We start from the raw sequence: 27,430 nt of genomic DNA on the forward strand, positions 1-27,430 counted from the left end.
TGTAATACTGTGTGAAATAAGTATTTCGTATAATTGTATAATATAGGCTACGTTATCCATCTTTTTAATAGTTCAGCTCATCTGTTTTCTTTTACTTCAGCATATGCCTCAAACATACTTCAGGTTTAATTTAGTGACATTGAAGTTCAAAATATCCTAGTTTATTCTCCTTAGATGTTCATGGTCAATCTGTTGGAAGAGTCAGGTGGGGCAGTGAGCAATCTGTCAGACCGTTGTTTAGATAAATAGCCCCAGGCAAAGCAATGATGAAATCCTCCTGCAAACCACATTGCACACGTAGGCTACATGACCTTTTGCAGCACCGAGCATCCCCCTCACTTGGGCTTAAGGCTTTGAGTAATGTTGGAGAATGCTAGAGCTTGTTATACCACTTAAGAGCAGCAGGATGCACAATCCGCTGTATGGATTAACCATCTCTGCGTTTCTGCATGTGACAAGGAGCACACAAGATGTCTGTTCTTGACCGTGAGGGGCTTCCCACACCGTACACACATGCTGCACGTGAGCTGAAGGCAAAGCACTCCTTGCGTAATCACCGTGGGAGGAGCTTATCCGCTCTCTTCAGCATGTCAGATTATGATTTATTATTACCAACAGAGAAACCCTGTTCTTTCCTCGAAAGCATGATGGCAATTTAACATTTAGGCTTGCCTTTTATTTTGTCTTGCTTCTTAGGTTTTTTTTTTAATGTAATTTGCAATAAAAGGGAAATTGATTTCAAATTGGAGCGTGAAATTGTTTTACTTCCTGGAAATTAATGCATTTTTTCATAATTTTATCAGACTGGCATTGCTTCCCTTTGCATATTTCTGTGTACATCTTTAAAACATTTCATTTAAGGGACAGTTCACCCAAAAATGAAAATTCTGTCATCATTTACTCACCCTTATGTTGTTCCGAACCTGTATGAGATTCTTCATTGACTTTCATAGTATTTTTTTTCTTACTATGGAAGTCAGTGGCTACCATCAACTGTTTGATTACCAACATTATTCAAAATATCTTCTTTTTAGTTCAACAGAAGAAAGAAACTCATACGGGTTTAGAACAACATAAGCGTGTGTAAAAGATGAAAGAATTTTCAATTTTTGGTGAACTATCCCTTTAAGGATTTAATCACCATATTATTATTTACCATTAAAATATTGTTTTCAGCTTGAACTTCACATCAGGAACCGGATATTTTTGTCAGTAACACATTCTGCATCTGGAGAACTTCTGCAGCATTAAGAAAACAGCTATTTTTGTATGTATTGTTTTAAAAAGAAGAATGTATTAAAAAAATGATTAATCATAATTATACATTACTTTTTTTGTTTATGTATTTATTGTTAATACATTAAAACAATTAATCATGATTAACCATAGTTTCTGTTGATAAAAATTATCTTCTGTTTTTTTTTAAAGAATTTAAGCAAAAAAAAGGCCTACAGTTGAAAAAAAAATCCGCCTTGCTAGAGAGGCCTTCGATTACTGACTTTAAATTTGATTAATGACCTTGAAGTAAGATTAGCCACCAAAACAGATTTTATTCTTTAATCTCAAAATAGTCAATGTAAATACTTTTAGATAGTAGATGTCCACTTATTTTGCCTTTTCCACGATATCTGACAATGCAGCCTTGTATAATATAAAACATCAATGCACATAATGCAACTTTATGATATTAAACAAAGATTCTAGAAGCATCTCTTCATTTGTATTGCGCACATCAACAAGAACGCGGCCATTTATAATCATGAAGCTGCCGTCGTCACTGCTCACTGAGCGCGCGCTGCGTTTTATCGCGTCGCGGAGTCGTGGTGTAGATTGATTTTAGCCAGGGTTGTAAATTCAAATGTGTCCTCGCTTGGATGCCGGTTAGAAGGGTGGGGTTGCTGAATAGCTTCCGATTGCGCCTGCTCGGTGTGGAGTTGTGTGGGGGTGTGTGCAGCCCCGATGGTTTAAATCCTACACATGCGTACTGGATTTCGGGGTTCAAGGGAATATACGCCATATTGGAAACACTGGATAGTTTAGCTAACAGTTTAGCTAGCGGGGGGAAAAGAGCCACTAATTAACTCCCGTTGGTCGGTTGTGGCGTTTGGCACGTCATTATTTTCCCTGTCGTCTCGCGTTACCCAGTTTACAGGCACATTCTCGCAGTCCGGACTCAAACTTATCCGCTGAACGGGGGGAAAAGGTGTTTGTTTGTTTGACAGGGCTGTTAGAAAGACAAGTTGAATGGATCCGAGGGTCGCTTGGATTCAGCCGGAACAGAAAGGTCCTGCGAACGCTTTATGGATGCGTGTGTGGGAAACGTCTCAGGTAAACCGGACTAACACAGGTCAGCACCAGAACCACCATCACCACAACAGCCTCAGTGTCAATTATCCTGCGTTTGACGTTTATAAGGCTGTAGCGTCCAATGCGAATAACAGCACTATCATTAAAAACAACAGCACTGCGATCCCAGGTAGCGGCTCTGTGGCTCACCCGTTAAATGGAAACACGGGAGACGGCAATATGACCCAAAAGACCGGCTCGGTGGTGGATTTGGCGTCCAGTTGCTCTAAAATAAGGACTACAAGCCCTAATGTGATCGCTGGGAATATGAACAAGGGCCATCCATTTTTTACTTGCAGCGAGAACGTGTTGAATAATGTCAACCATCATCATCATCATCCTCATCTACGGCATTTCAATCTAACGTTAGAGCAGCAGCAGCAGAGTTGCATGAAGCGCCACCCGTCCCATCCGGCAGCGATTCACAACCACCATCACCACCACCATCATCCGGGCCGGAGGAAAAGCGATAATAAGGCCAGCACCTATGGGATAAACTACTTGCTCTCCAACTGGACTAACGGCAATTATGAGAACTCCGGCACGCCGTGGAAGACGAGGAAATATAACCCAGGGGTTGACGGGTGAGATGAGCTTGATTTATAACAGCAGCAGCGCTCGTTATAATGTTACGCTATTTTTTTCTGTGGCCTTTTGTGTGTGATAGTGTCACTGGGCCTTATTTTGACGTGTTGGACCGGGACTTTAGCTTTAGCACGATAGCCGGTTGTCCTATGTTTAGTGGGTTGGGTCACTTGTGGAATGTGTGTGACTGTGCGTGTGTTAGCAGTAACGCTAGCGATGTCCTATTCGTCAACGAATCGTTATTTTGAGTCGGATCTCTTCCGGTCTGTACGATTCATTCACGAATTGAATTGAATCATTCTGTGTTACGTTGAGTGAACAGCCATTGATTCGCTGAATTAAGAACCATAGATGTAGATTTTATTTAAGCGAATATCTTTTAATGCACTGAATCATAGCAGAAAAAACCTAACCTGGGACACATCAAATTACAATAAACATCCTTATTAATAAGGCTTAAAACTAATAGTAGACGTTTTGAAACGCTATCAAAGTGCAACAGGCAAAAAAAAAAAAAAAATCCTGTTAATTTTCTCCGTGAGAGGATTTAATTTTTTACAGTATCTTATATAAACCTAAAGATCGATCTACTGTGAGCTACGAATGTAATCCCACTTTAACTACTAGTTATACTGATAATCACGATTATTTTGTTCAAATTAAATCGCGATTATTTTCATGTGAGAAATTACAGAGAAAAAGGTGTTTGTGTGTGTGTGTGTATATGTATATATATATATATATATATATATATATATATATATATATATATATATATATATATAATGTGTGTGTATATATATATATATAGAGAGAGAGAGAGAGACACGATACCCTTATGGCACGATTCGATACATATCATGATACTGAACTCACCCACGATATTATTGATCTACTCCAAGACTTATGGTAAAAGGTTAACTATTTACCGTTGATTCAAATGCTAAATTTGATTTTACATTTGGGGTGGAAATTAATAGACTTGGACTAAGTCCTGGCAGGTAACCCAATGCACAGGACAATGGTGACACCAGAATAAAAATATTGATGATTCTTAAGCTGAAATATTTTAGAAGAATATGCTTGCGCACTGTCACTGGCTAGATGCATTTAATATAATGTAGACCACTTTTTACTGGTTACAGATATTTTGCATTCTCAGCAGGACACAAAAATATTCCCCCATTATTATACAATATATTTAACATTTTATTATATATATATATATATATATATATATATATATATATATATATATATATATATATATATATATATATATATTAGTAGTTAACTTTAATGTAGAACTGACACTAAAACTCTGTTAACTTCAATTTTTCTCACACAGAAATTTTCTTTTTGGGTGAATATCCACGATACAAATTGATGCATTTTTGTGTTGTGATGTATTGTGGCATGATATATTGTTACACACCTATATATGTATATATATATATGTGTGTGTGTGTGTTACAATTTTTGCAGATGAGATTGTTTTTTTCAATGAACACATTTACAGCTGCATCCCCATCTCCAGCTGCTGTCAAACGTGCTGTTCTAAGAGACAAAACATGTAATATTAAATTGTGAAATGCTCACATGTTTGGCAAGTGTTTACTTTTTGTCATGTTCTGATGATAAAACCACAATCCATAGTTTTCAGTCACGTGACTGTCGTGGAGCCCTAGAGCGCAAAAGTGCACAAGCCTGTCAATTTTCTATCTTAAAAACACAAATATGTGGACAAGATGCAAGTTTTGGGCACTTGTGATCCATTTACAGCAACTGCTGCAGTACTTCAATCACTAAAACCAGCTGAACGTTCTAAAATGCTAAACGTGAAAAATTCTTAGGCTGGGTTGCACCAAGGATTAGTTCACTTCAGAATTAAAAACTTCCTGATAATTTACTCACCCCCACGTCATCCAAGATGTTCATGTCATTCTTTCTTCAGTCAAAAAGAAATTAAGGTTTTTGAGGAAAACATTCCAGGATTTTTCTCCATATGTGGACTTCAACGGGAACCAACGGTTTGAAGGTCCAAATTGCAGCTTCAAAGGGCTCGACACGATCCCAGCCGAGGAATAAGGGTCGTATCTAGCGAAACGATCGGCCATTTAAAAAAAATAAATTAAACAAAGATCTTTATTATTTTTTAACCACAAATGTTCGTCTTGCACTATCTCTACTATGCGCCACGCATTACGTAATTTCTTTTCAACTGAAGAAAGAAAGATTATCAGAATTTTAATTCTGAAGTGAACTAATCCTTGAAAGTGCTGTACTGTACTAATACAGTGATCTTAAAAGATCAAATTCAGTTTACACCTTTTTGATGATGCATTCTATATACAGGTGAGCAAATGAGCCCAGAATATGAGCGCAACGCATTTCCTTTTTAATGGTTTTCGATGGGGAAAAAAAACGCTAAACAAGAAACTTCGTGTTGCATTTAATTCTGTGTTCATTTGCATATTTTGTACAAATATAGGCTACATCATCAATACAGTGTTGGTCTTTTAATGTCCCTGTCTTATTACATTGGTACTTACAACAAACTTGGTAAAAATGACTGGCAGGAAGCTGAGGAAGCGGAGTTTTGCCCTCCAGGTGGGCGTTCCTATAAGGTTGACGCATCACGTGAACACTATGAATTAACTGTCTGGTTTTTACAACTTTCACTCAGGAGCAAAAATCTGCCTTTAAATTTGAAAGACATAAAGAATTGTCATTTATCGTGATAATTATCGATATTTACTATTATGAAGATATGTATTTATTTATTTTTCCATATTGTCCTGCCCTAATTCACATTATCACAGAAGTAGGCTACCTGGATAAAAGTTTAGGTTACACTTTATTTTACAGTACGTGTACTTGCAGTGCAGTTACCGAAGAAAGTACTGGTAATATATTGTAACTGAGTTACCGTTAGTTTTACAGATAGGTTTAAGGTTAGTACCAAGTTATAACCCAGTTATTATAATTGCCTTAAGTACATAGTATATGCGGAGAGGACTGTAAAATAGTGCTACCAAAGTTTATAGTTAGATATATACTGATGTCAACAGTAGTGATCAAAATAGGGGCAAATCACATTTTGAAAGTAACTTGGCACTTTAAATAACAATTGTATTGATTGCATGGTTACGCCACTAGGCGACAAGTGAAAATGTCATTAATTCAGGAGATTTGTTCAAAAACGCTGATTCATCCAGTAATGAAACAAGTGAATTCTTTATGAGTCATTCAAACAAATTAAGTAATTAGCTCAAATTAAGCATTTTAAATAGACTGCACCAGTAATATTTTGTCAGAACCTCTAAGTTATGCTATTTTGTTTACGGTAGTTGTCTTTTCAGAATCGTGATTCTCAATTTATTCAGAATCATGCAGCTCTACTATTAACTTGATTTTTGTTACGTTTGTTGTCATCCGTCTATTGCTGTTGGCTGGATTCAGGATTTTAGTGTTTGTTGATTTATGATAATGTAAATGTAAAGGTTCATGAATTAAGTAATTATATAACCCATTTTAATTAACCATTCCACTAAATTTTGCACTTCAACGTTCTTATTGCTAATTATTTCTGTTTGGTTAAGTTTTTAATTGGCATTTAATTTTATCCATCGGGAATTGATTGGATTATGAAAAATGGCTGTTTCCATACCAAAATGGAGCCAGATCTGAATATGAGTTTGCTAAAAATGCCTAAACCCCTATTGGTACACATGTAACCAGTCAAGTTCTTAGTCCTGTGGCCCAAGTAAACTTATTGTACAGGTTGTTTATTGATTTAAAAAAAAAGAATCTATAAAAACAAATCTCAATACTCTTGCTTCATGAGTTGGTTAGGCTATGTGATGGATCTGTATAATGGCTTCTTAAATTGTACCAACTTCATTTCCATAATTTCCTTCCTTCAATTTTTCAAGGTTGCATGAAGAAATCATGGACTTTTACAATTTTATGTCTCCTCGTCCTGAGGAGGCCACCATGAGACAGGAGGTGGTGGACAGGATAGAGTCGGTCATCAAGGAGTTGTGGCCTACCGCTGATGTAAGCAAGTTTAGAGCTGATGTGTGTGTGTGTGTATATATATATATATATATATATATATATATATATATATATATATATATATATATATATAAATTGGGCTATTGGCATTATAAATTATTACTCCAAATATACAAATGTAATTGTTTTTACTTTTATGTACTTAGGTCCAGGTTTTTGGCAGCTTTAGCACTGGACTTTTTCTCCCAACCAGGTAAATGAACATGTTCAACAGTGTGTTTGATCTTGCACATTAACACAACAGTGATATTTTGAACAGAACTGTAAGCAGTTTTCAACACGTATAATGTTGCTCTTGTGATCTGTTGTTGCTGTACGGTCATAACACTATTCTCAGTAAGATGACTCTCACTGAAGGATGGGATGTGACCAAATACATCACAATCATAGCGTGCTAGCCTTTTTTGGCTCTGAGCTTACTTTCAGGAACTGAGCAAACATTTTATGATCAATTGCAATTTGCTAACTCTATGGCCCAGTTTCACAGACAGGGTTTAGTTTAAGCCAGGATTATGCCTTAGTTCAATTAGGACATTTAAGTAGCTTTTATTTATTTATTTTTATTTTTATTATTACGTTCCGTATATATACACATTACTTGTGTCTTTAAGATTTGTCAGTGCAAGTTGCTTTCAGTTAAAACAGCTCAAACATGCATTGTAGTCTAGTCTGGGATTAGGCTCAAGCCTTGTCTGTGAAGCCAGGGGTAAATGTCTAAGTGTGTGTGTGTGTGTAGCTTTCTAAACTTCTTCAGTCCCAAAATTGGTTTTGGTTTGTATGTCTCTGAAACCTGAAACATTTTCCTTGTGTTAAGTCATTAGGACTTTTTTTTTGATTGAACACTATTGAGAAAACAATGAATGTGAGTTTATTTGACCGCAAAAACACTTTGCTGTAAGGTGGTTTTGTTTTCATGTGGAGATCTAGGCCTTCCTTAGACTTATTAAAAATTTTGATTTTAACAAGTTGCCTAAACAGAAAATTGCAAGGTATTTGTATGTAGAACTATTTGAAAGATTCTGTCTGGTTCTTGTCACTGTAGTGACATTGACCTGGTGGTGTTTGGGAAATGGGAGAAACCTCCCCTGCAGCAGTTGGAGCAGGCCCTCAGAAAACACAGTGTGGCAGAACCCTATTCTATCAAAGTTCTCGACAAAGCTACTGTATGTATTTTTCCCTCTACTGTCGATTTAACATTTGCTAAACTCAGTTTGACGGTTTCTTATGCTGAGGTTGTTGCTTTTTTGTAACACATTTGTGTGTTTCTTAGCAATTCATTATTTTATGTTTATATCTTTGAATTTTGAAGGTACCAATCATCAAACTGACAGATCAGGAGACTGAGGTGAAAGTGGACATCAGTTTTAATGTGGAGACGGGCATCAAAGCTGCTAGCTTCATCAAAGAATATGTGAAGGTAATGTTTAGCTCATTTTGTAAATCTATGTATAATCCCAGGAGTGAGTCAGATCAGTAATATTGTACAATATTAAGTATTCCCCAACTAAGCAAGCCAGAGGCAACAGTGGCAAGGAACCAAAACTCCATCAGGTGACAGAATGGAGAAAAAAAAACTTTGGAGAAACCAGGCTCAGTCGGGGGGCGCGTTTTCCTCTGGCCAACGAACGAACACAGTGTCATTATGATTCAGGCTGCATCACATGTCAGAATTTAGATCGGTAGCATTCAAATATTCATCCAGTTCCTTTTGCTTGAAGATCAGATTCATCATGCCGGTATGGAGCCGAAGCTGGCCATAGGGTCTGTGTGGAGGACCTGTCTGGTTCTTTGATGAGGATCTGTGCCGATGGCTGTCGTTTCAACGAGGCCTTCACAGGGGATTGTCTAGTAGACACGTCTCTGCTGACAATCAGGGCTGCGTTTTGGTCGTGTCTAGGTGCAGATCCACCATCTGATCTGGACCGGATCCGGCTGACTACGGTAACCTCGGGATAAGGATGAGACAGACAGACTAACATTAGCGTAGATGCTATTCTTCCAATGTAACAAGTACATTGGGTGGTATAGGAAGTGTTCCTGGTTCCGGTTGACCTCATTTATGCAGCCTAACAAATCATTTAACTAATTTGAATAATAGAAATTGATAATGTGTTATGTGAATGCCAGGTTAAAGAGATGTGTTTTTAGTCTAGATTTAAGCTGACAGCGTGTGTCTGCTTCCCAAGCAAGGCTAGGAATACTATTCCAGAGTTTGGGTGTTAAATAGGAAAAGGATCTACTGCCTGCAGTTGATTTTGATATTCCAGGCATTATCAACTGGCCAGAATTTTGAGATTGCAATAGAGACGTGAAGGACTATAATGCGTTATGTCTCTGGCAATTTTTGTACTACCACAAAAGTTGTAAAAGTTTGGTTAGTAAAAATTAATTTGTTTTTATTTTTGTGAATTGTGTTTAGCTGCTAATAGAAAAGCATGAAAAAAAATCACGATGGTATTGATTTTGTGGAAAGTGGTGTTTTGCAACTGACTACTGAGTGTGTGTGACTGATGCTGGTTATGGTGTTATGGTGGGGGGTGGGGGGCAGATCTATGTGATGTGTAAAATACTTTATGGCCTGATAAAGGTTTTTAGTTAAATTAATAAGAAGTAACCTTTTTTTTTGGATCCTGCTTGTATTTACATGTTCTGGGTGTTCTAGATTTACTCCTCGTTTGCTGATCTCGTGTCAGTCTTATAGTGTCATTGTTTGGCTAAAGGAAGGAGGAGGGTGAAGCATAATTTAACATCTGTCAGGAAGCTTTCAACGCAGAATTTTGAATAAGGAGATGACCTTCATAGCTCTCATCTGTGGAACCACAAAAGGAGATTTTTTTTTCTTACCACAGAATATATGATAGTATTGTACAGTTGCAATAAAAAATATGACGATTAAATTTACAGCACCTTCATAAATTAACCAAAAACATAAGGCGAATATAGCTACAAGCAGCAATTCTGGGCCAAACACCAAAAGCACTGCAGGTACAACAAATACAGCAAACACATCACACAACACAAGGAGCTTTCAGAAGGACTGCTATGTGCAACACAAGGAGCTTTCAGAAGCATGTGTTTTGTATCCGTATTCAGCGTAGGCCTGTTATAATTTGTAGGAGTGGTAAAAAACTGTTTTTCATATACTTCCACATTGCGGATGAGCAAAGTGTTGGAAAATGAGAAATAAGATGTTTTTGAAATTGTCGTAAATCAAGGAAGACATTGAGAGTTTTTTTTTTTGTAAAAAGCCAAACTAGGCACAAATCATAAAACTAATTTCAAAATGGCAGACAGGTGGTTCATTCGATCTTGGCTAAATAATATCGGTGGATTCAGCATGACCCAAGCAATCCATAGACATCATGATTTTCTAAAAAAACTTCAAATGTTAACAAAAATAGCGATTTTTGGGGGGGATCTTATGACCTGAATGTACATGACAAATTTTGGAACACCTCCACCTACAGATTGTGGTGCTGACGAAGTGTACCAAATTTCTCTTTGATTTATCCAAGTATTGACAGGATATAGCATTTAGTCTAATTTTGGGTTAACTTTTCATCATAACTTTTTAACAAAAAGGAATATCAATTTTATACAGTCATTTCTGTGCGGCTCTGTCCAGTGATCATCTGAGCCAAAGGAGCAGTGAAAAAACAGAATACAATACTTTTTAAAATGCCGACTACTGTAATGGGTCTTAATGTAAGATGTTGAATGTGATCAGGATGAGGAGAGTAATTGGGTGTAATAAGAATTTAGTTTATAGGACAAAAGAAAAGTGAATATTTGAACTGGGGGTGGTATATATAAATTTGGTCCTAGAGACCCCAAATTTGGTGAGGGTTTTATTCAAAACCACCCCAATAAATATGCCAAATTTTATAATTTTCCTATCCATAAGGGTGCCATACACTCCCAGTAGTGAGGAATAATAAGAATACTCTCAATTATACACACCATTAGGGAATGAGACCCAAAGTCTTTAAGACGATGTTGATCTTACATGGAGGAATGTGAGATTTATTGCTTGTCTCCAGCTATCATAACACATTATCTCATGTAAATATTTCTGCTGCTTCAGAACAGCTGGATGTTATCTACGGTGAAAGACAGCTGCATATGCAATTGCCATGTTTTAGGCTTTTGAAAGCACATAAATGCTCCGGTATTCCTGATGTCAACTTGTAATGACACTATTTTCGTAAAAAGACCAGAATAATGAAATCTCATCTCAAGTGGTCACGGAGTTGCCTTTGAGTTGCTTCTTAGTGCCTGGTGTAAACGATATTTTTTTATGTTTTAAAGTCTTAAATGTATATATTTTTTCCCCTCCCACACAGAAGTATACCGTGCTGCCTTATTTAATCTTCGTGCTGAAACAGTTCCTGCTACAGCGAGACCTCAATGAAGTCTTCACAGGAGGAATCAGCTCCTACAGTCTCATACTGATGGTCATCAGCTTCTTACAGGTGCAACATTAGCAGCCAGTCTAGTTCTTAAGCATGTAAACCGTTTCGACATTTAGGCGAAGAGAAGAACCATAGTGTTTCATATCAAAAATAACTTTTATTTGGAGGTCTGTTATTGTCTAGCATATATTTTTAAATGCATCAGCCACACTCATTTCATAAATGACTGTGCCAAACAAATAAAGAGAATGTCTTGACCCGCCTGCTGATTTTTGGTTTAACTTGCAGTTACACCCAAGAATTGATGCCAGGAATCCCAACATGAACCTTGGCATTCTGCTCATTGAGTTTTTTGAGCTGTATGGAAGACACTTTAACTACCTGAAGACAGGGATCAGGATAAAGAACGGTGGTGCTTACATGGCTAAAGAGGACATCATGAAGGCCATGAGTAATGGCTACAGGCCCTCCATGCTGTGTATTGAGGACCCTCTTCTTCCAGGTACAATTACAACAAGCTATTTATTCAAAAATTCCTCCATTAATGCAAAACCTAGTGAGCTTCTTACTGTCTACTAACTTCTGAGGCAGCTTCCTTTCTGAATTGAAACCTTATAAGTGACCAGTTTAGCTAATTCCTCAAATGAACCGCACCGAGACTGATCCCGCAATTTATTTCAATAGAGTTTGGTCTTAGCATGTTGCTAATGTAGCACCTTAAATGATTTCTGCTTGCCCATAATATTTATGCTTAAGAGGTCTATGGATATAGCAGAATTTTTTTTTTTTCATTTATTTATTTGCGTATGAGACTATGAAGAAACAAACTGTGTCTGATAATATTGTACTATTTGGTAGGGGATGGGTTATTCACAAGCTTGCAATTCGATATTGATTAATTTGTATATATATCAAGTATAATACATGGCAAATTTTCTCACGGAAAAATTTCGCAACTAACGCTCTTAGCTCTACAGGGAAATAGTTGGTTCTACATTATTATAGTAATGTATATTCGTATCAATTCATATTCCTATAATAATTCATATGAAAAGTGCATAGCCTAAAATATTTAAGAGTCAGTATCGGTTCTTAAAAATCAAGAAATTAGAAGCATTAACTTATTCCTATGAATGCACTTCAATACAGAATCAATCGTTAATCGAAATTTAATTGAATCAAAAATCTATAAATTGTTAATCGAATCAATTCACTATCTACCCAAATATTTACACTCCCATTATACAAATATTAGCACACAAAGATATTTCAAACTAATCAAATTCTATCACCTTATATTTGTGTATATTTTGTTCTCTCAACTTTTTTTGTTTTGGATTTAAAGTAGTCATCATGCTTTCCACAATACATTTGTTGTATTGCCTTTTCCTGGAATCTAAATTTGGCCAGAACACAGCATCTCTTTAAAGGCAGCTGCCTACATTTTAGGACAGACTTTAAGGAATCATTAGCATGCTTCAGATGCAATGTTGTCATTGATGTGACACTTAAGGAATTGTTTGAAAATGAGATGTTCTGTCTCATTATTTGCATTTAGGCATTACTGAATTTCTTTTAAATACGTGAAAAAGTAATTTACTGCAAGTATAAAGAACTAATATATGTACTTCTTTTCCTTTTCTTTGTGTGACTGCTCAGGTAATGATGTGGGCAGAAGCTCTTATGGTGCCATGCAGGTGAAGGAGGCTTTTGACTATGCGTATATAATACTGAGTCACGCCGTCTCACCTCTTGCACGTTCTTACCCCAACAAAGACAGTGACAGGTACAGCTCTCATGGACATGTTCACCCTAATTCTTTAAAATTTTCAGTTTTATTTAACATGTCATTTATCTTGTCCCCTCAGCACTTTGGGCCGTATTATTAAAGTCACGCAGGAAGTCATTGACTACAGGGAGTGGATCATAAAGAAGTGGGGTGGCAGACACAACTCCCGCTTGGAGAGGAATCCAGGTACGTCTCAATGTGAAGAATTTCTCAGAATATATCTAATGACTGCAGATACTAGGTCAATTTCATCTATGTTTGTTTTTGATTGTACGTTATAATGTTTCCCGGTGCAATAAGTTCTCATTGATAAGGCATTATAGATAGTCACTAATGTCCTGGGGTGGAGTGTGTTTCAAAAATTTTTACAGCATTGTAATGATGCATTTTAGGATATTGCAAGGCCCCAAATTCGATGCAGGGCAGCATAGCATTGATATGAAGAAAAGAAAAGAGTTAAGTAAAGGCAGTCCCAGAATGTGAATATAAAAAGGTCTTACACTTGTCCTGCTGCATTTAAAACATTTTTTATTTATTATTTTATTTGTAGAAACTAGCAATGACAATAGAATAAAATAAGTAACTAAAGTTATTATAATTACAGTTTAAACTTTTAGAATCCACACGTTTTAAGAGCTGAATGTTCTTCAGGGATCCCACTCTTTTTAATCAATAAATTTAGATGATTTCTTCAGACGGTTTTGATGTACTGGATAAGGTTTTTCGAAAATCGTTTTTACTTTCAATTACTTAAAATATTATGTAGCTTCGCATGATTAGAAAAACATTTAATCCCTAATGAAAGTGGCTAAGGCGTTTTAATCATTTACATGACATTTCCAGGTCTAGAAATCAATTTTTTTTAAGTTAACCAGGTTTTTATAGATTGTGGGAAGCCTGGTTCTTCAGAGCCAAAAATAGGGGGTGTGAAATAAAATATGAATATGAAATATCTATTTTGGATTTTTTTTTATGCTTGTTTTGCTGTATTTTAAATCAAGTTGTTTTAAGGCCCCCTTGTGGAAGCCGCTGTCCTAGATGTTGGTCGAAGTAAGAAATGAATTATGAATCTATCAAAAGTATATAAAGGCCCAATAAAAGCCTTTGTTAGACTGCATTGCATCACTTCTTATTGCTTTCATTTTGTCCTCTGTGCTTGCAATGCATTAATATACATTTTCTGACGAAGTGTAGCTTTGTAGGTGCCCTAGAAGTGAGAAAGTGTCCTCCTCAACAGCATTTTATCCCTTTCACACATCTCATTCATGTTATATTAAACTAAAGCTTGATATATCAATTTGGTAATGGAGTATGTGAACTTTTAAAATTTGTCCGTCGAAGTCCTCAGTGGTTTGACAGGCGGATAGTTGCCCTGCAGCGAATCTGCTTATTTCAATTCAGCCATGTTTCAAATGAAACCTGCTTTGATTTGGCTGATGTTTTGATGGCTTTTGCATACAGGTCCATCTCATAAAGACTCAGTGGATCAGGTGGAGACGGTCACACTGCTGGGCGTAGGTGTGGAGGACCAGCAGCAGAGGGACTCTGTGTCCCCTCACAGCGTAGACTCACCCATGTCCCTGTCCAGCCCTCAACAGCACTCCTCTGCCTCTTCTGCATCCTCGCTGTCAGGCAGCGATATCGTAAGCATCATCCTTCTTCTGTGTCCGTACTTTAACCCTATAAACACTATTCATGTGTGTCGTATTTATGCCAAATGGTCCTTTAAATGATTATAACTTAAACCTGTTATACATAATCTCAAAAATCGACTACATCCCTTCTGTCATCTGATTGATAGTTTAAACCTTTTGGCAACTAAAAGGGCTTTAGTATCATTAAAAAAATCAATAATTCTTTCACAGAAAAAAAGACGTGTACAACGAACTAAGGTGGATATTTTTACAATAAATATAAGAATAACATTTAAACTATAGTAATCTTACAAGATGAACACTTACCGGACTGGAACAACTTAGTTTTACTTAATTCACTTTTGTTTTTATTTTTTATATAATAATACTGAAATGTGAGTGTTAAATATAGGGCTGCACAATTCTTGTTAAATTGATGTGTGGTTGAACAGACTGTTTGTGAAGATGTTTCATACCTAGCCTACATGAAAACTGCTCTCTCTGGCTCAGCGGCAGTGCAAACGCAGATTTGAGTGTTCCGCTCTAAACGTACTTGTCAGGTTTAATAAACCTAGCTGATTCATTGTCATTTAGGAATTAGATTGCGTGGGTGTTGGAATAGAAAAAGTGATCTTTTAACGATTAACCATGCAGCTCTATTCAAATGTTACATAAGGCTGTTGAGGAACAATCTCTCAATTGTATTGAAATGGATTGGATGTTTTGCCCCCTAAACCCGTCCACCCCCCACCCACAATAGAAACAACAGAGTTTTGATAGTAAGATGATATTTAAATGCTTAGATTTATTACGACCTATTATTGGAAGATATAGTAAATTATATTTATATGCATTTTATGCAAGTAGTCTGCTATACTGTTATAAGGACTTATGTAAGCTCTTATTGATTTACATTACAAGCTAATGGATTTTTTCTTATGCTTTGGCGATATAAATATCAGTGACTGCACAAAATTGTATACTTTTGCTTCATTTGGGCCTCTGAATAAACTGAGCTTCATATTCTTACTATATTATATGAACCATAAAAGCCTAATCTATCATATGATACTCAACAAAAAGATTGTTTTTGTCTAAAGATTCAACCAAACAAAAAAAAAGATTATTATTTTATATGTCAGACTTTACAGGGCTAATATGCCTTAGATTGTCATTCCCTCTCACATAACTGACTTCTGCTCCTCCAGGACTCTGACTCCACACCGTATGTCACTCCACCTGTAGCCCCCTTCCCTCTCCAGATTCTGCCGCAGGGACCCCTGTCATCAGCGCTTCAGATGGGCACGGGCAAAGCCAGCATCACGGCAGCACTCACCATGCCTCAGGCCACCCAGGTGAGGGGTGATTTTGGTTTGGTAGCTAATTGTGATGATGATGACAACACTGGCATGTTCTTGAAACCAACTTCCCCTCTCACTCCGTTTCTCTAGGCGAGAGTTTCAATCCCAGGCAATCTTTCTCTCCACGCTCTACCTGGCAGACAGGTGTGTATGGCAGATGGACCACCCCCATACCTCCACATGCCCCCCCCTGCAGTCCCCCCAGCTCCCCCCAGCCCTCTACCCAGTCCCCACCATCATCCAAAGGTAGGCTGTCCCACATGCGCTCTCCTGTACATGCTGTATCTTGACAGTGAGCCCAACTTTCCCTCCTTCATCTAGACTTCACAGACTAGTTAGATGACAGGATAGGGTAAAATTATGAAATGTAATGACCACCTTGGTGTTAATGTAATGTCCGATCAGGAGCATTCAATAAGACTGTGTTTTGAGATCTTATCTTTCATCAATTTAATAACTTGCTCTGTATGTATATCATTTTTGTAATTAGTAATAGAGAAACATTAAATTGAAATCAAATACACCTTTAATAATAAATATCATTTAAATAAACTGCTCTACCTAAAACAATGCCATACAATAAGTATGATGATTGAAATGGCCAACAATTACTTAGAAAACATAACATTTTGCAGTTTATTTATAATACTTTAATTTCATTCACAGATTGCTTGTGACAACGCTGTCTGCAGGACACCCTTATCACGTTAGCCTTGCCCTGTCCCAATTTATAATTTTTTTTTTAAAGAATTGACAATGTGTTGTTGTAAGAATGTGATATGGCTTAGTGCAATCATCAAATCGCAAGGGTTGTGATGTAATTATATAAATATATAGTCTGACGCGCTGCGTGCTTAAGAGTAAAGCCTGTGGTTTTCCGGTCGAAAAATAAAAGCTCATTGGTATATAGTTTAAAAGCAAAGAAATTAAGGCAACCATAAATAAATGATTAATATCATTATTATTAATATAAAATCTTTTTTTTTCTTTTAGTAAAATAGTAATTTTTATAATTATGTTTGTGTGTGGGGGGGTGGGGGCAGGTATTTGTTTTTGTCTTTAGCTGATCATATACCTGAGAATTCCATAAATCATTCACATTTTGTACATTTTTAAAATTTTATATTTAATTATTTTAGATACGCCAATCCCTTTCATATGTTTAGTAGGGTGGTTTTTAATGAAAAACATTTCATGTTCACCAAGGCTGCATTTGATTTATCAGAAATACTGTCAAAACATTAATATTGTGAAATAATTTAAAATAACTTTTCTATTTGATATATATATATACATATACATACAGGTGCTGGTCATATAATTAGAATATCATCTAAAAGTTGATTTATTTCAGTAATTCCATTCAAAAAGTGAAATTCATTCATTACACACAGACTGATATATTTCAAATGTTTATTTAATTTAATTGTGATGATTAAAACGGACAACTAATGAAAATCCCAAATTCAGTATCTCCGAAAATTAGAATATTACTTAAGACCAATACAAAAAAAGGATTTTTAGAAATGTTGGCCAACTGATAAGTATGAATATGAAAAGTATGAGCATGTACAGCACTCAATACTTAGTTGGGGCTCCTTTTGCCTGAATTACTGCAGCAATGCGGCGTGACATGGAGTCGATCAGTCTGTGGCACTGCTCAGGTGTTATGAGAGCCCAGGTTGCTCTGGTAGTGGCCTTCAGCTCTTCTGCATTTTTGGATCTGGGGTATCGCACCTTCCTCTTCACAATACCCCATAGATTTTCTATAGGGTTAAGGTCAGGCTAGTTTGCAGGCCAATTAAGAACAGGGATACCATGGCCCTTAATCCAGGTACTGGTAGCTTTGGCACTGTGAGCAGGTGCCAAGTCCTGTTGGAAAATGAAATCTGCATCTCCATAATGTTGGTCAGCAGCAGGAAGCAAGAAGTGCTCTAAAACTTCCTGGTAGACGGCTGTGTTGACCATGGACCTCAGAAAACACAGTGGACCAACACCAGCAGATGACATGGCACCCCAAACCATCAGTGACTGTGGAAACTTTACTGGACTTCAAGCAACGGATTCTGTGCATGTCCTCTCCTCCTCCAGACTCTGGGACCTTGATTTCCAAAGGAAATGCAAAATTTACTTTCATCATAGAACATAACTTTGGACTACTCAGCAGCAGTCCAGTGCTTTTTGTCTCTAGCCCAGGCGAGACGCTTCTGACGCTGTGTCTTGTTCAAGAGTGGCTTGACACAAGGAATGCGACAGCTGAAACCCATGTCTTCCATACGTCTGTGCGTGGTGGTTCTTGAAGCACTAGTGTTAATTTCGTCAGACGAGACGAGACTAAATATGTTCGTCAACTACCTTTTTTTTTCATGACTGAGACGATGACGGGACTGCACCAATGTCCAAAAACGCTGACTAAGACTAAATTAACATGCATTGTTGTTGACGAAAAAAGACGAGACTAAAATATTTAGCATATAATAAAAACTAAGATAAAATCTCTCTTCATTTTCGTCTACAATCGTCTTTACTTTTTCATCATGAGATGGAATATTCAGCGGTTACTAGAGATGAGTCATGATTCTCAATATTCTTAGTTGATTTTATTATAGAATATCGAATAGGTTGTGCAATTGTCTATAAAAAATCCCCATGTTTTCGGTTCTGATGCGTTGACACGTTCACGACCAGAGGGTGGCGATGCCAATAATGCATCTAAAAGCTGTCAATCAACTCTCAGACAACAGATGAAGACACACATTGTCTCACACCAGAGCATGTGAGCGGAGTGGTAATATTTCCTCCAGAGCGGAGAGCGCATTTCTGAATATTACGCGCCACTCGCTCAGAACGCCCGCAGTGACGCGCGGCTGGTTAGATAATATGTGAAATAAGTAGGGCTGCCCGTTCACGAAAGGTTTTTTTCTAGTCAACTAGTAGTAGTTCATTTAAGTCATTAATAGTCTAATCACATACTTGTATTGATTTAATTACTTTAATATATATATGGGAGAGAATGATAAACCATAATTAGCGTTTTCGTAATATATTTTCTATTCCGCATCTCAACGCACGCATAAAGCTTGCCACAAAAAAACGGCAAAAGTAATTATTATGGATGAGACTTTTGATTTGTTTATTAATAAACTAGTGTTTTATGTCAGTGTTGGCTGCAAAGATAAAGTTAACGATGCTGACTTGCCATCTTCGCAGTGAACGCGCCTATAGAGAGAAATGCACACTTCATACGAATTAACCTACTAAGCAGAGAGAAGCCCATTTTTGTTTGTGTTTAATTATTTTGTATAAAGTAGACATTTCAAGCTTTTTTAATAGATATTCTTCTCAGGTCTTTGAGGCAAGTATCTTATACGCTGAGTTTCAGTTCATTTATGAGACGCGCTCCAGTTCACGCGCCGGCGCCTTTGTATCCTGATTATATTGTGTACTATATTTGCTTCTTTTATTAATCCAGACAATTTGTTGATGAAACATTGATTAAAATGAAGATAAAATTTATACAAAACGAAATTCACTTTAAAGAAAGGCTTTCTACAAAACAAAACTTAAGTGGTCAAAATCATGACATTATAACTGATGGGAAGCACTGCAGACAAAAAAATATCGGGGGAAAACATCTACAGGTACGCTGTAAATCAACCAGTTACCTAGCAGAAATATTAATTGTTTAGCCTTGTTAAATCTCATTTGTTTGTTATTTCTCAAGACCAACCTAGAATGTAAATAGGTTTTATTTGAGGCCTACAGTACAGTAGGCCTATTCTCTTCAGTTTTTCTGGGTATACTTATTTTATTTCTGCCCTGAACAGAAAAATGAGACACAAGGCAACCAAAAACAGTTTTAAAAACCTTTGTAACTTGTCAGTCGGAGTCTGTAGGGCCCCAGCTTTTGAATTGTGTTCAAAATGAAAAACAATTTCTTGGACAACTTCAGAAAACCAGACATGTTTAACAGTTGCATTCAACAAAAATCATTCAACAAGTATATTTTGTCAGGTAATTGTGACATTTAACCAATATTTGAGAAGTGTGAGACTATTTGATTGAAATGGTTATCAGAGATAATTTATTTAAAAAAAAGATTAAAATGTTTTGACTAAAACTTGACTAAGATATATTGAGTTTTCTTTGACTAAAACTAGACTAAAATGACGAGACTTTTAGTCGACTAAAATGACGAGACTTTTAGTCGACTAAAATGACGAGACTTTTAGTCGACTAAAATGACGAGACTTTTAGTCGACTAAAATGACGAGACTTTTAGTCGACTAAAATGACGAGACTTTTAGTCGACTAAAATGACGAGACTTTTAGTCGACTAAAATGACGAGACTTTTAGTCGACTAAAATGACGAGACTTTTAGTCGACTAAAACTTGACTAACAACAAAAGATTTGTGAATGACTAAATATGACTAAAACTAACAAGGACATTTGGCACAAGACTAAGACTAAATTAAAAATAGGTGACAGAATTAACACTATGAAGCACTGACTCCAGCTGCAGTCCACTCTTTGTGAATCTCCCCCACATTTTTGAATGGGTTTTGTTTCACAATCCTCTCCAGGGTGCGGTCATCCCTATTGCTTGTAGACTTTTTTTCTAACACATCTTTTCCTTCCCTTCGCCTCTCTATTAATGTGCTTGGACACAGAGCTCTGTGAACAGCCAGCCTCTTTAGCAATGACATTTTGTGTCTTGCCCTCCTTGTGCAAGATGCCAATAGTAGTCTTTTGGACAGCTGTCAAGTCAGCAGTCTTCCCCATGATTGTGTAGCCTACAGAACTAGACTGAGAGACCATTTAAAGGCCTTTGCAGGTGTTTTGAGTTAATTAGCTGATTAGAGTGTGGCACCAGGTGTCTACAATATTGAACCTTTTCACAATATTCAAATTTTCTGAGATACTGGTTTTGGGGTTTTCATTAGTTGTCAGTTATAATCATCAAAATTAAAAGGAATGAACACTTGAAATATATCAGTCTGTGTGTATTGAATGGATATAATATCCAAATTTCACCTTTTGAATGGAATTACTAAAATTAACTTTTTGATGACATTCTAATTATATGACGTGTGTGTGTGCGTGTGTGTGTGTGTATATGTGTATATATATATACACATTTTTATTTTTTTTAAAAAAAAATTTTTTTATAAATGTCATTTAGTCTTGTGATAGCAATGCTGAATTTACAGCAGCCATTACTCCAGTCTTCAGTGCTCAATAAACATTTCTATAAATGTTGAAAACCGTTGTGCTTCTTAATATTTAGATACATTTTGTTTGTCTTTGATAAATATAAAGTTCAAAAGAAAAGCATTTTGAAATGGACATATTTTGTAATGTTATCAATATTTTGCTGTCTTTACCATTCTAAAGTTCAGCGTTTAATTATGGTAGTGCATTTGTATTTTAAATTATGTATATTTATGTTGTCTTATCTCCAGCAGACAGGTCCCAAGTTCCCTCTGAAGGGCTTCCACAATCCCGCCGTGATGCACAGTCCCGTCCTTTCCAACCGAAGCCACATTCAGTACAACCGCAACACCTGGCGCCGCAGGAAGAGGGACAGTCTGCCGGCTAGCGTCAGCAGATAAAGACGACTATGCTCCCCTATGGGCGCTCCCTCTCCACTTGCTTCCTCTTTCACCCCTCTGGTCCCATCTTAAAACGATGAGAACTCATTTAGCCCTCCTACTGATGGTGTGAGCACAGAAAGACCAGCGTTTGAAACCCAGCTCCTCGTTCAGTAGTTGTGGTGATGGTGGTGCTAAGTTGTTCAGTCTGCCACTGAATCTGTGCATGTATATGTTGAGACTTTTGTTTTTTGACCTGTGCAATCTTCCTGAGGAAGCTTCGAGAACAGGAACTGTTTTTTCGGTCGTCTACTCCACAACTTCCAGGTTGACAGGTGAAACGTTCCTTTTTTTGTATGTGTTTCATGCTTCACATTTTTGGTCTAAACGTGACACCCTTCACTTGTGGGACGAACTAGATTCAGTGGATTTCAAGTGTTTGTTGTATTGGGTGAGGATGTGTGTTTCAAAGGTTGTGTGTGTGTGTTTAAGTTTAACGCTGGCTTCAAATTCTGCACTCAAGATGCTTCCAGAGACCCCCACCGTATTGACTGTATTCATAACGCAACCTTTACTTTTTTGTGCAATAACTTCTTAATTTCTGTATTTTCCTTCACTCTGGAAACATATTTAATTTCTTTTTTGGTTATTTTTGTGTCCAGCCTTTTGTTTGTTTGTTTTGTAAAAATGTTTTTATTTTTGTAATGTTTTTAATTTTGTTCATCGTTTACAGATCCTGTCAGACAGGCTCCTTAAGGGAAAATAAGTCTGTTTTAAAAGAGTTTTTTGAGAGTTTATATTCCCTCTTCCCCTTTTTCTCAGCATAAATTGCACCTGGACAAGAGCAAGTTAAAGCAACCAGTCTAGATCTCACAGAACGACTTTCCACTCTTTACTAACAGGAGTCGCCATATCTCACTTTCTGTGTTCCCACAATGAGCTTCAGAATCTCAGCTGTTGCTTTTATTCGTCTCGTTCGTTTTGTCTTAAAGGTTGTAGTTGTGTGGTGTTGAGGCTGTAGGACTTGGGTTTATCAGATTGAGAAATCGAAAAAAAAGCTTGAGCTCTTGGTCCTAATGCGCTTTCATTTATATGTGTGTCTGTCCTTTTTAAGTCGCTATAGGTAAGTGTGAGACGTGAATTATTTTAGGGAAGCTCTAATGAACGTGCGAGCAGACTCCAGATCAGTGCAGCTTTATGCAAGGTGCCCTAATCGGACCTAGTTCGACTTCTGAATGGGCACCCGAATCAGACTAGCGGAGAAAGGGAATATTATTTTGATTCCTTTCTGGAATCTTGACTTGCATTTATTGCCAGGTACTTTCGCTAATATGCCTTTTTGGTAATAACCTATTCCTGTACTGTATTGAATTGAATTTTTTTTTTTTTTTGTGTTCTGTTTGTATATGGCACACTAAAACTGTATTGCTGTTGCTCAGAACGTCACAGGCATACAGGTTATTGTTACTATGCAAGTGGAGTTTTGAAAATCTCTCTTCCTGAGTCCCTCATGATGGCCATTTGCTTGTAAATCTTGTCAAGAAACTAAATCTGAGTGACCGTCAACGGACTAAGGCCCGAGATCGACGCACATGTGAACAGTTCCTGTATGCAAGTTCAGACTGTTTTAATGGTGGAAAAACACCTGGACGTCTTGTCTGGAGTTTTTGCAATGCAAATATTTCCTCATGGAGATCAACCGGACTACATTTACTGCTGTTACAACGCTACAACCATGTCCTGCAGTCTGTATTGATTGACTTTGACTTGTGTGATGTGTTTTACAAAGTCATATCCGACACAGAAACTGTGGATTGTCCTTGTAACTCTTGACTCACCCGCCTATCAATGCAATAGGGCAAATGTAACTCTAATAGCAGTTTCTGCTTTTAGATAGAACCAGCATCTTTTGCAAATTGAGTCAGACATTGAGGCAACTCTCCCCATCCTTTCAAATAAGGACCTACTTTATCGGTGATTTGTCAAAATGAAAATGGCTCTGTTTTTCCTGAGTGAATCTGTAGATGTGTTTGAAAGGTGGAAGTATTTCACTCTGTAATGGTTTGACCTTTTGAGGTGATGTACTGCTTGATACAGTGTGACACTCCTCATTGAATATCAATGATGGATTTTAAATGTAACTTTTTTTCTTTTTTTTTTGCTGACGTCTGTTATGTCACAGTGGCCAAAAGCACTCCTGAACTTGTCAATCCTTATACTGAAAGCCCTCAATGTGGCCGCAAAGCATCTAAGAGGTCAGAAGGAGGAATTGTTTTTGTTTTCCTTCAATATTTTTATGTAATTTTTTTTCTATTTTATTTTTTAAATAAACATCTTAAAACCATGCATGCAGTTGCTTGCGGTTTATTTTTGCTCTAATTGATTGAATACATTCTAAAATGTTAAATCATTCTTTACAGCTCAGTACTTAGAAATGTTAGATTTGATAAACTGTTACCCGTGCTTTACCACTAGATGGTGAGCTTGTGCTTCAGAGATCTGCTCATGAAACCCCAAAGAGAATGTTAACAAATTGCTGATAAGGACTGACTAACAAAAGGATGTAAGTTTACGTCCATGAATTGTAAAAAAGGTCAAGACTTTAAGTTATAGTTAAAAATGAATGTGTTATGTATGACTGTATGTTGTAGAACAATTATTTTAGTAGTATTTTGCATTTTTATATTTTCCATTTTAATTGTAAAGTTTTAATAATTGTTTTTAAGTTTATATTATATATTTATATTTTGTTCAATTAAATTAATAATTTTGCTTTAGCGACTAACTGAAATAAAATAAAATGTGAGTCAAATATTAACTTTTATTTCACCCATAAATTCAAAATCCGTCTGATGATTTAGCATTGTAAGCCTAAAATGAACATTTTTGTTTTTTTTATTAATAATTATTGAATAATAATAAATAAAAAAACGTAAAGTAAATAAACCACGTCTTTGGATGAACGGTGAAAATGGTTCAGTTACTATTTTCTGCGCCCGTTTCACACATGCTCCGTATGCGGTGCGTGTTGAGGTGCGTAGCCTATACGGTACAGGAGCAGCACGCGCTACTTTCACATATGCTGCGTTTGCAGTGCGCTACTGATCCGCAGTTTCTGTGTGCCACAAAATCAAAAATGGCTAAGTCATTTTGATTTTAAATCCAAAAATTAACTTTGACATTGTTTAAGACATTGAAACAGTATGAACATTTATTTTGATCATTATGATTCTTTTGTTTTACATGTAAAATTTACATTGTTCCCCCCACCCCAAATATATAATGTATTTTTTGAGGGGGGAAAAATCACGGCATTTTGCAACTTTTGGTACTATAATCATACTTTTTTGTTTTTCTTGACCCTGTATAGTAACCGTAGAACACATTAACTGTAATTATGCCTATATGATGAAATTAATACAGTTTCTTGTCAATCTATGTCTATTTTAATGTGAACAATGCGCTGCCACTTTAGTGCGGTGCAGCACAGAAAAAATAGACTCGCTGGGAAACGATCTCTGCACTGCTGTATACGCACCGCACCTGGAACGGATCGCCGGAACTCACCCGCGTGACGTGTGAAAGCAACCTGTTAACATGGGTACGTAAAAAATACGCACCACATACGGTTTGCAGTGGCAAACGGAGTATGTGTGAAACGGGCGTTAGAATAGCACAGTAAATGGTTATAAGTGAAAAAAGTCAACCACTGAATCGTTCACTAAATCGATTCAATTGGTTTAAAACGCCAAACTGTTGCTGAGACGTGCAACGGTCCTGCTGTACGTGGTGTCGTTTGGAAGTATTTTCGTCGACTGGGCAAAAAACGGACAAGGTGACAGAAATATTGGATCTAAAGAGGTCATTTACAATTGGATTGAATCAGAAAATGTGAGTAAACATTGTTGTTGTTTTAAATGCCTCGAAATCGTGCGTTTGGTTTTTAGTTTTTTTTGGAATAACCGCGCCCAAAGAGGGGGCATCGTTGTGCTTAAAACACCCTTAGCTGTTATAAATTCACTGTAAACCACGGCTTCATGGAGCTAATTGCTTTTATAAAACGGCCATTCCATATAGTAGGCCGTGGGCCGGACCCCGAAATTCTGAATTTCACTGATCCCTGCCAGGGAACTAAGTAATTTGTTTACAAATGGCATGTAAAAATTCTTATAAGTAGTGTAAGCATTGTTTCCAAAGTTGATTTGTGCACATTTGATGAAGATATCGATTTAAACCCTTAAATTTTTAAACGGGCAAATTTGTAGAACTACTAAATAGTAGCGTCAGAAAACGTAAACAAATCACCCGTCTCCTTGACAACCTGTCACGTCTCCCTGACAACCAGCATTGTTGATACCGTAACATTGCTCTTTATAACTAAATCCTGGTATTTAAATAGGCTTTTTTATTCTTTTTGTCTACAACGAGCGATATTATACATTGTGCACTTACCGTGAGAAGAGAAGACTGTCACTTAATTAATTTACATAGACCGCAAAACAACACCACAAATAGGACAATATGAAGTGTTGTATACATGTTGCTTCTAAGGCAAAAAGCCCAATAACTTCGTTTTCTGAAACAAGTTGGGCATCATTTGTTCAGTGTGCCCAGAAATGGGTTAACCTCAACACTGCTGAGAGTTTCGTAGCTGAAAAAGCCATAGCAACATTTAACCTAACAGAAACATGGAGAGATCAAGATGTGCCAGTTAATGTGGGCTTCCATAGGGAATGCTACATGCTCTTCACCAATAAAGATCACATTGCAAGAGCATGTAGGAGGAGAGAAAAGGCAGCCAAAGATACTGAAGGTATGTATCAAATCCATCAATTCTCTATTAAAATAATTGTGTATTGGTGCGTCATGCAGGCTATGCATGTGTGTATTGTACTTAGTGTAAAAATGTGATTTTTAATTAATGTACATTTTTGAACACTTTGTATCTTAAAATTTTTATTTAAAAGATGGTCATTTAACAAGGACAAAAAGCATAGATTCAATATAAGATTACAGTGAATAGTGTAAGGTTGACAAAGAACTGAACACAAAAGTCATTTTTTTTAATGAATGTTTTATTTGAAACAAAGTCATTACATGGTATTCTAAACAGTGAGATTACTAGATTAAAAGTAACCACCTTTGATAAACACATTATTTTTCCCCTTTGTTATGTCCTCTACCTGGTGTCCCATAACCATGTAGATGAAGCCCAACTGCTGCCAGAGGAAGTCGATGATGACACTCCATCCAAGGTTCGGGTTTTGCGTTCTGCATCAGATGGCCCAAGCCTCCCAAAAAGAGCTTCCCATCTCCTGCCTGTTGGATGCCTCATATGCAGAAAGAACCAATACATAACTGACAGTCACAGCAGAAAAAGGTCAAAAGAAAAACTTGCTCAGTGTGAAACACTAACTGCAGGTAAGCTACTTCTTGCTGCAGAGGAACGGAGGGATGAAAGTCTACTAATGCACATACGTGGGAGGGATCTTGTAGCTTCAGAGGCTATGTATCATTTGAGCTGCTACAGACGTTATACAAGACATCTGCCCAAAATTCCTCGAGAGGGAAATCCAGAAAGCAATCCATATCAGGCAGGTTACACCCATTTCTGCAAGTCAGTGGTGGAT

The 27,430-nt window shown here is 36.9% G+C and overlaps 1 protein-coding gene across 4 annotated transcripts; it reads left to right on the forward strand.

Moving 5' to 3' along the window:
* Window positions 1–1,915: 1,915 nt before the first annotated feature.
* tent4a (terminal nucleotidyltransferase 4A) lies at window positions 1,916–24,144 on the forward strand. 4 transcript variants are annotated; one of them, XM_077196401.1, is made up of 13 exons: window positions 1,916–2,930; window positions 6,867–6,990; window positions 7,158–7,204; window positions 8,054–8,174; window positions 8,321–8,428; window positions 11,355–11,483; window positions 11,712–11,925; window positions 13,083–13,209; window positions 13,292–13,398; window positions 14,674–14,855; window positions 16,055–16,201; window positions 16,298–16,453; window positions 21,672–24,144. In XM_077196401.1, exons 1-13 carry the CDS (start codon window positions 2,245–2,247, stop codon window positions 21,819–21,821), a joined length of 2,298 nt encoding a protein of 765 aa, XP_077052516.1. In that variant the 5' UTR covers window positions 1,916–2,244; the 3' UTR covers window positions 21,822–24,144. The 4 variants fall into 4 exon arrangements, with proteins under 4 accessions (XP_077052516.1, XP_077052517.1, XP_077052521.1 ...); XM_077196402.1 differs by having other exon boundaries at window positions 21,675–24,144; XM_077196406.1 differs by having other exon boundaries at window positions 16,298–16,351; window positions 21,675–24,144.
* The last annotated feature ends 3,286 nt before the right edge of the window (window positions 24,145–27,430 follow it).

The sequence above is a fragment of the Siphateles boraxobius genome, unplaced genomic scaffold (genome assembly GCF_051911475.1).
Source record: "Siphateles boraxobius isolate OS27281-9 unplaced genomic scaffold, OSU_SipBor_1 35, whole genome shotgun sequence".
Taxonomy (NCBI): domain Eukaryota; kingdom Metazoa; phylum Chordata; class Actinopteri; order Cypriniformes; family Leuciscidae; genus Siphateles; species Siphateles boraxobius.

Excerpts from the sequence above, each read along its gene's own strand:
- tent4a (XM_077196401.1), top strand. The coding sequence starts at position 2,245 with ATGGATCCGAGGGTCGCTTGGATTCAGCCGGAACAGAAAGGTCCTGCG. Across the intron at positions 6,991-7,157 it reads AGTTGTGGCCTACCGCTGAT|GTCCAGGTTTTTGGCAGCTT; the intron begins GTAAGCAAGTTT and ends TTATGTACTTAG. Across the intron at positions 8,175-8,320 it reads AAGTTCTCGACAAAGCTACT|GTACCAATCATCAAACTGAC; the intron begins GTATGTATTTTT and ends TGAATTTTGAAG.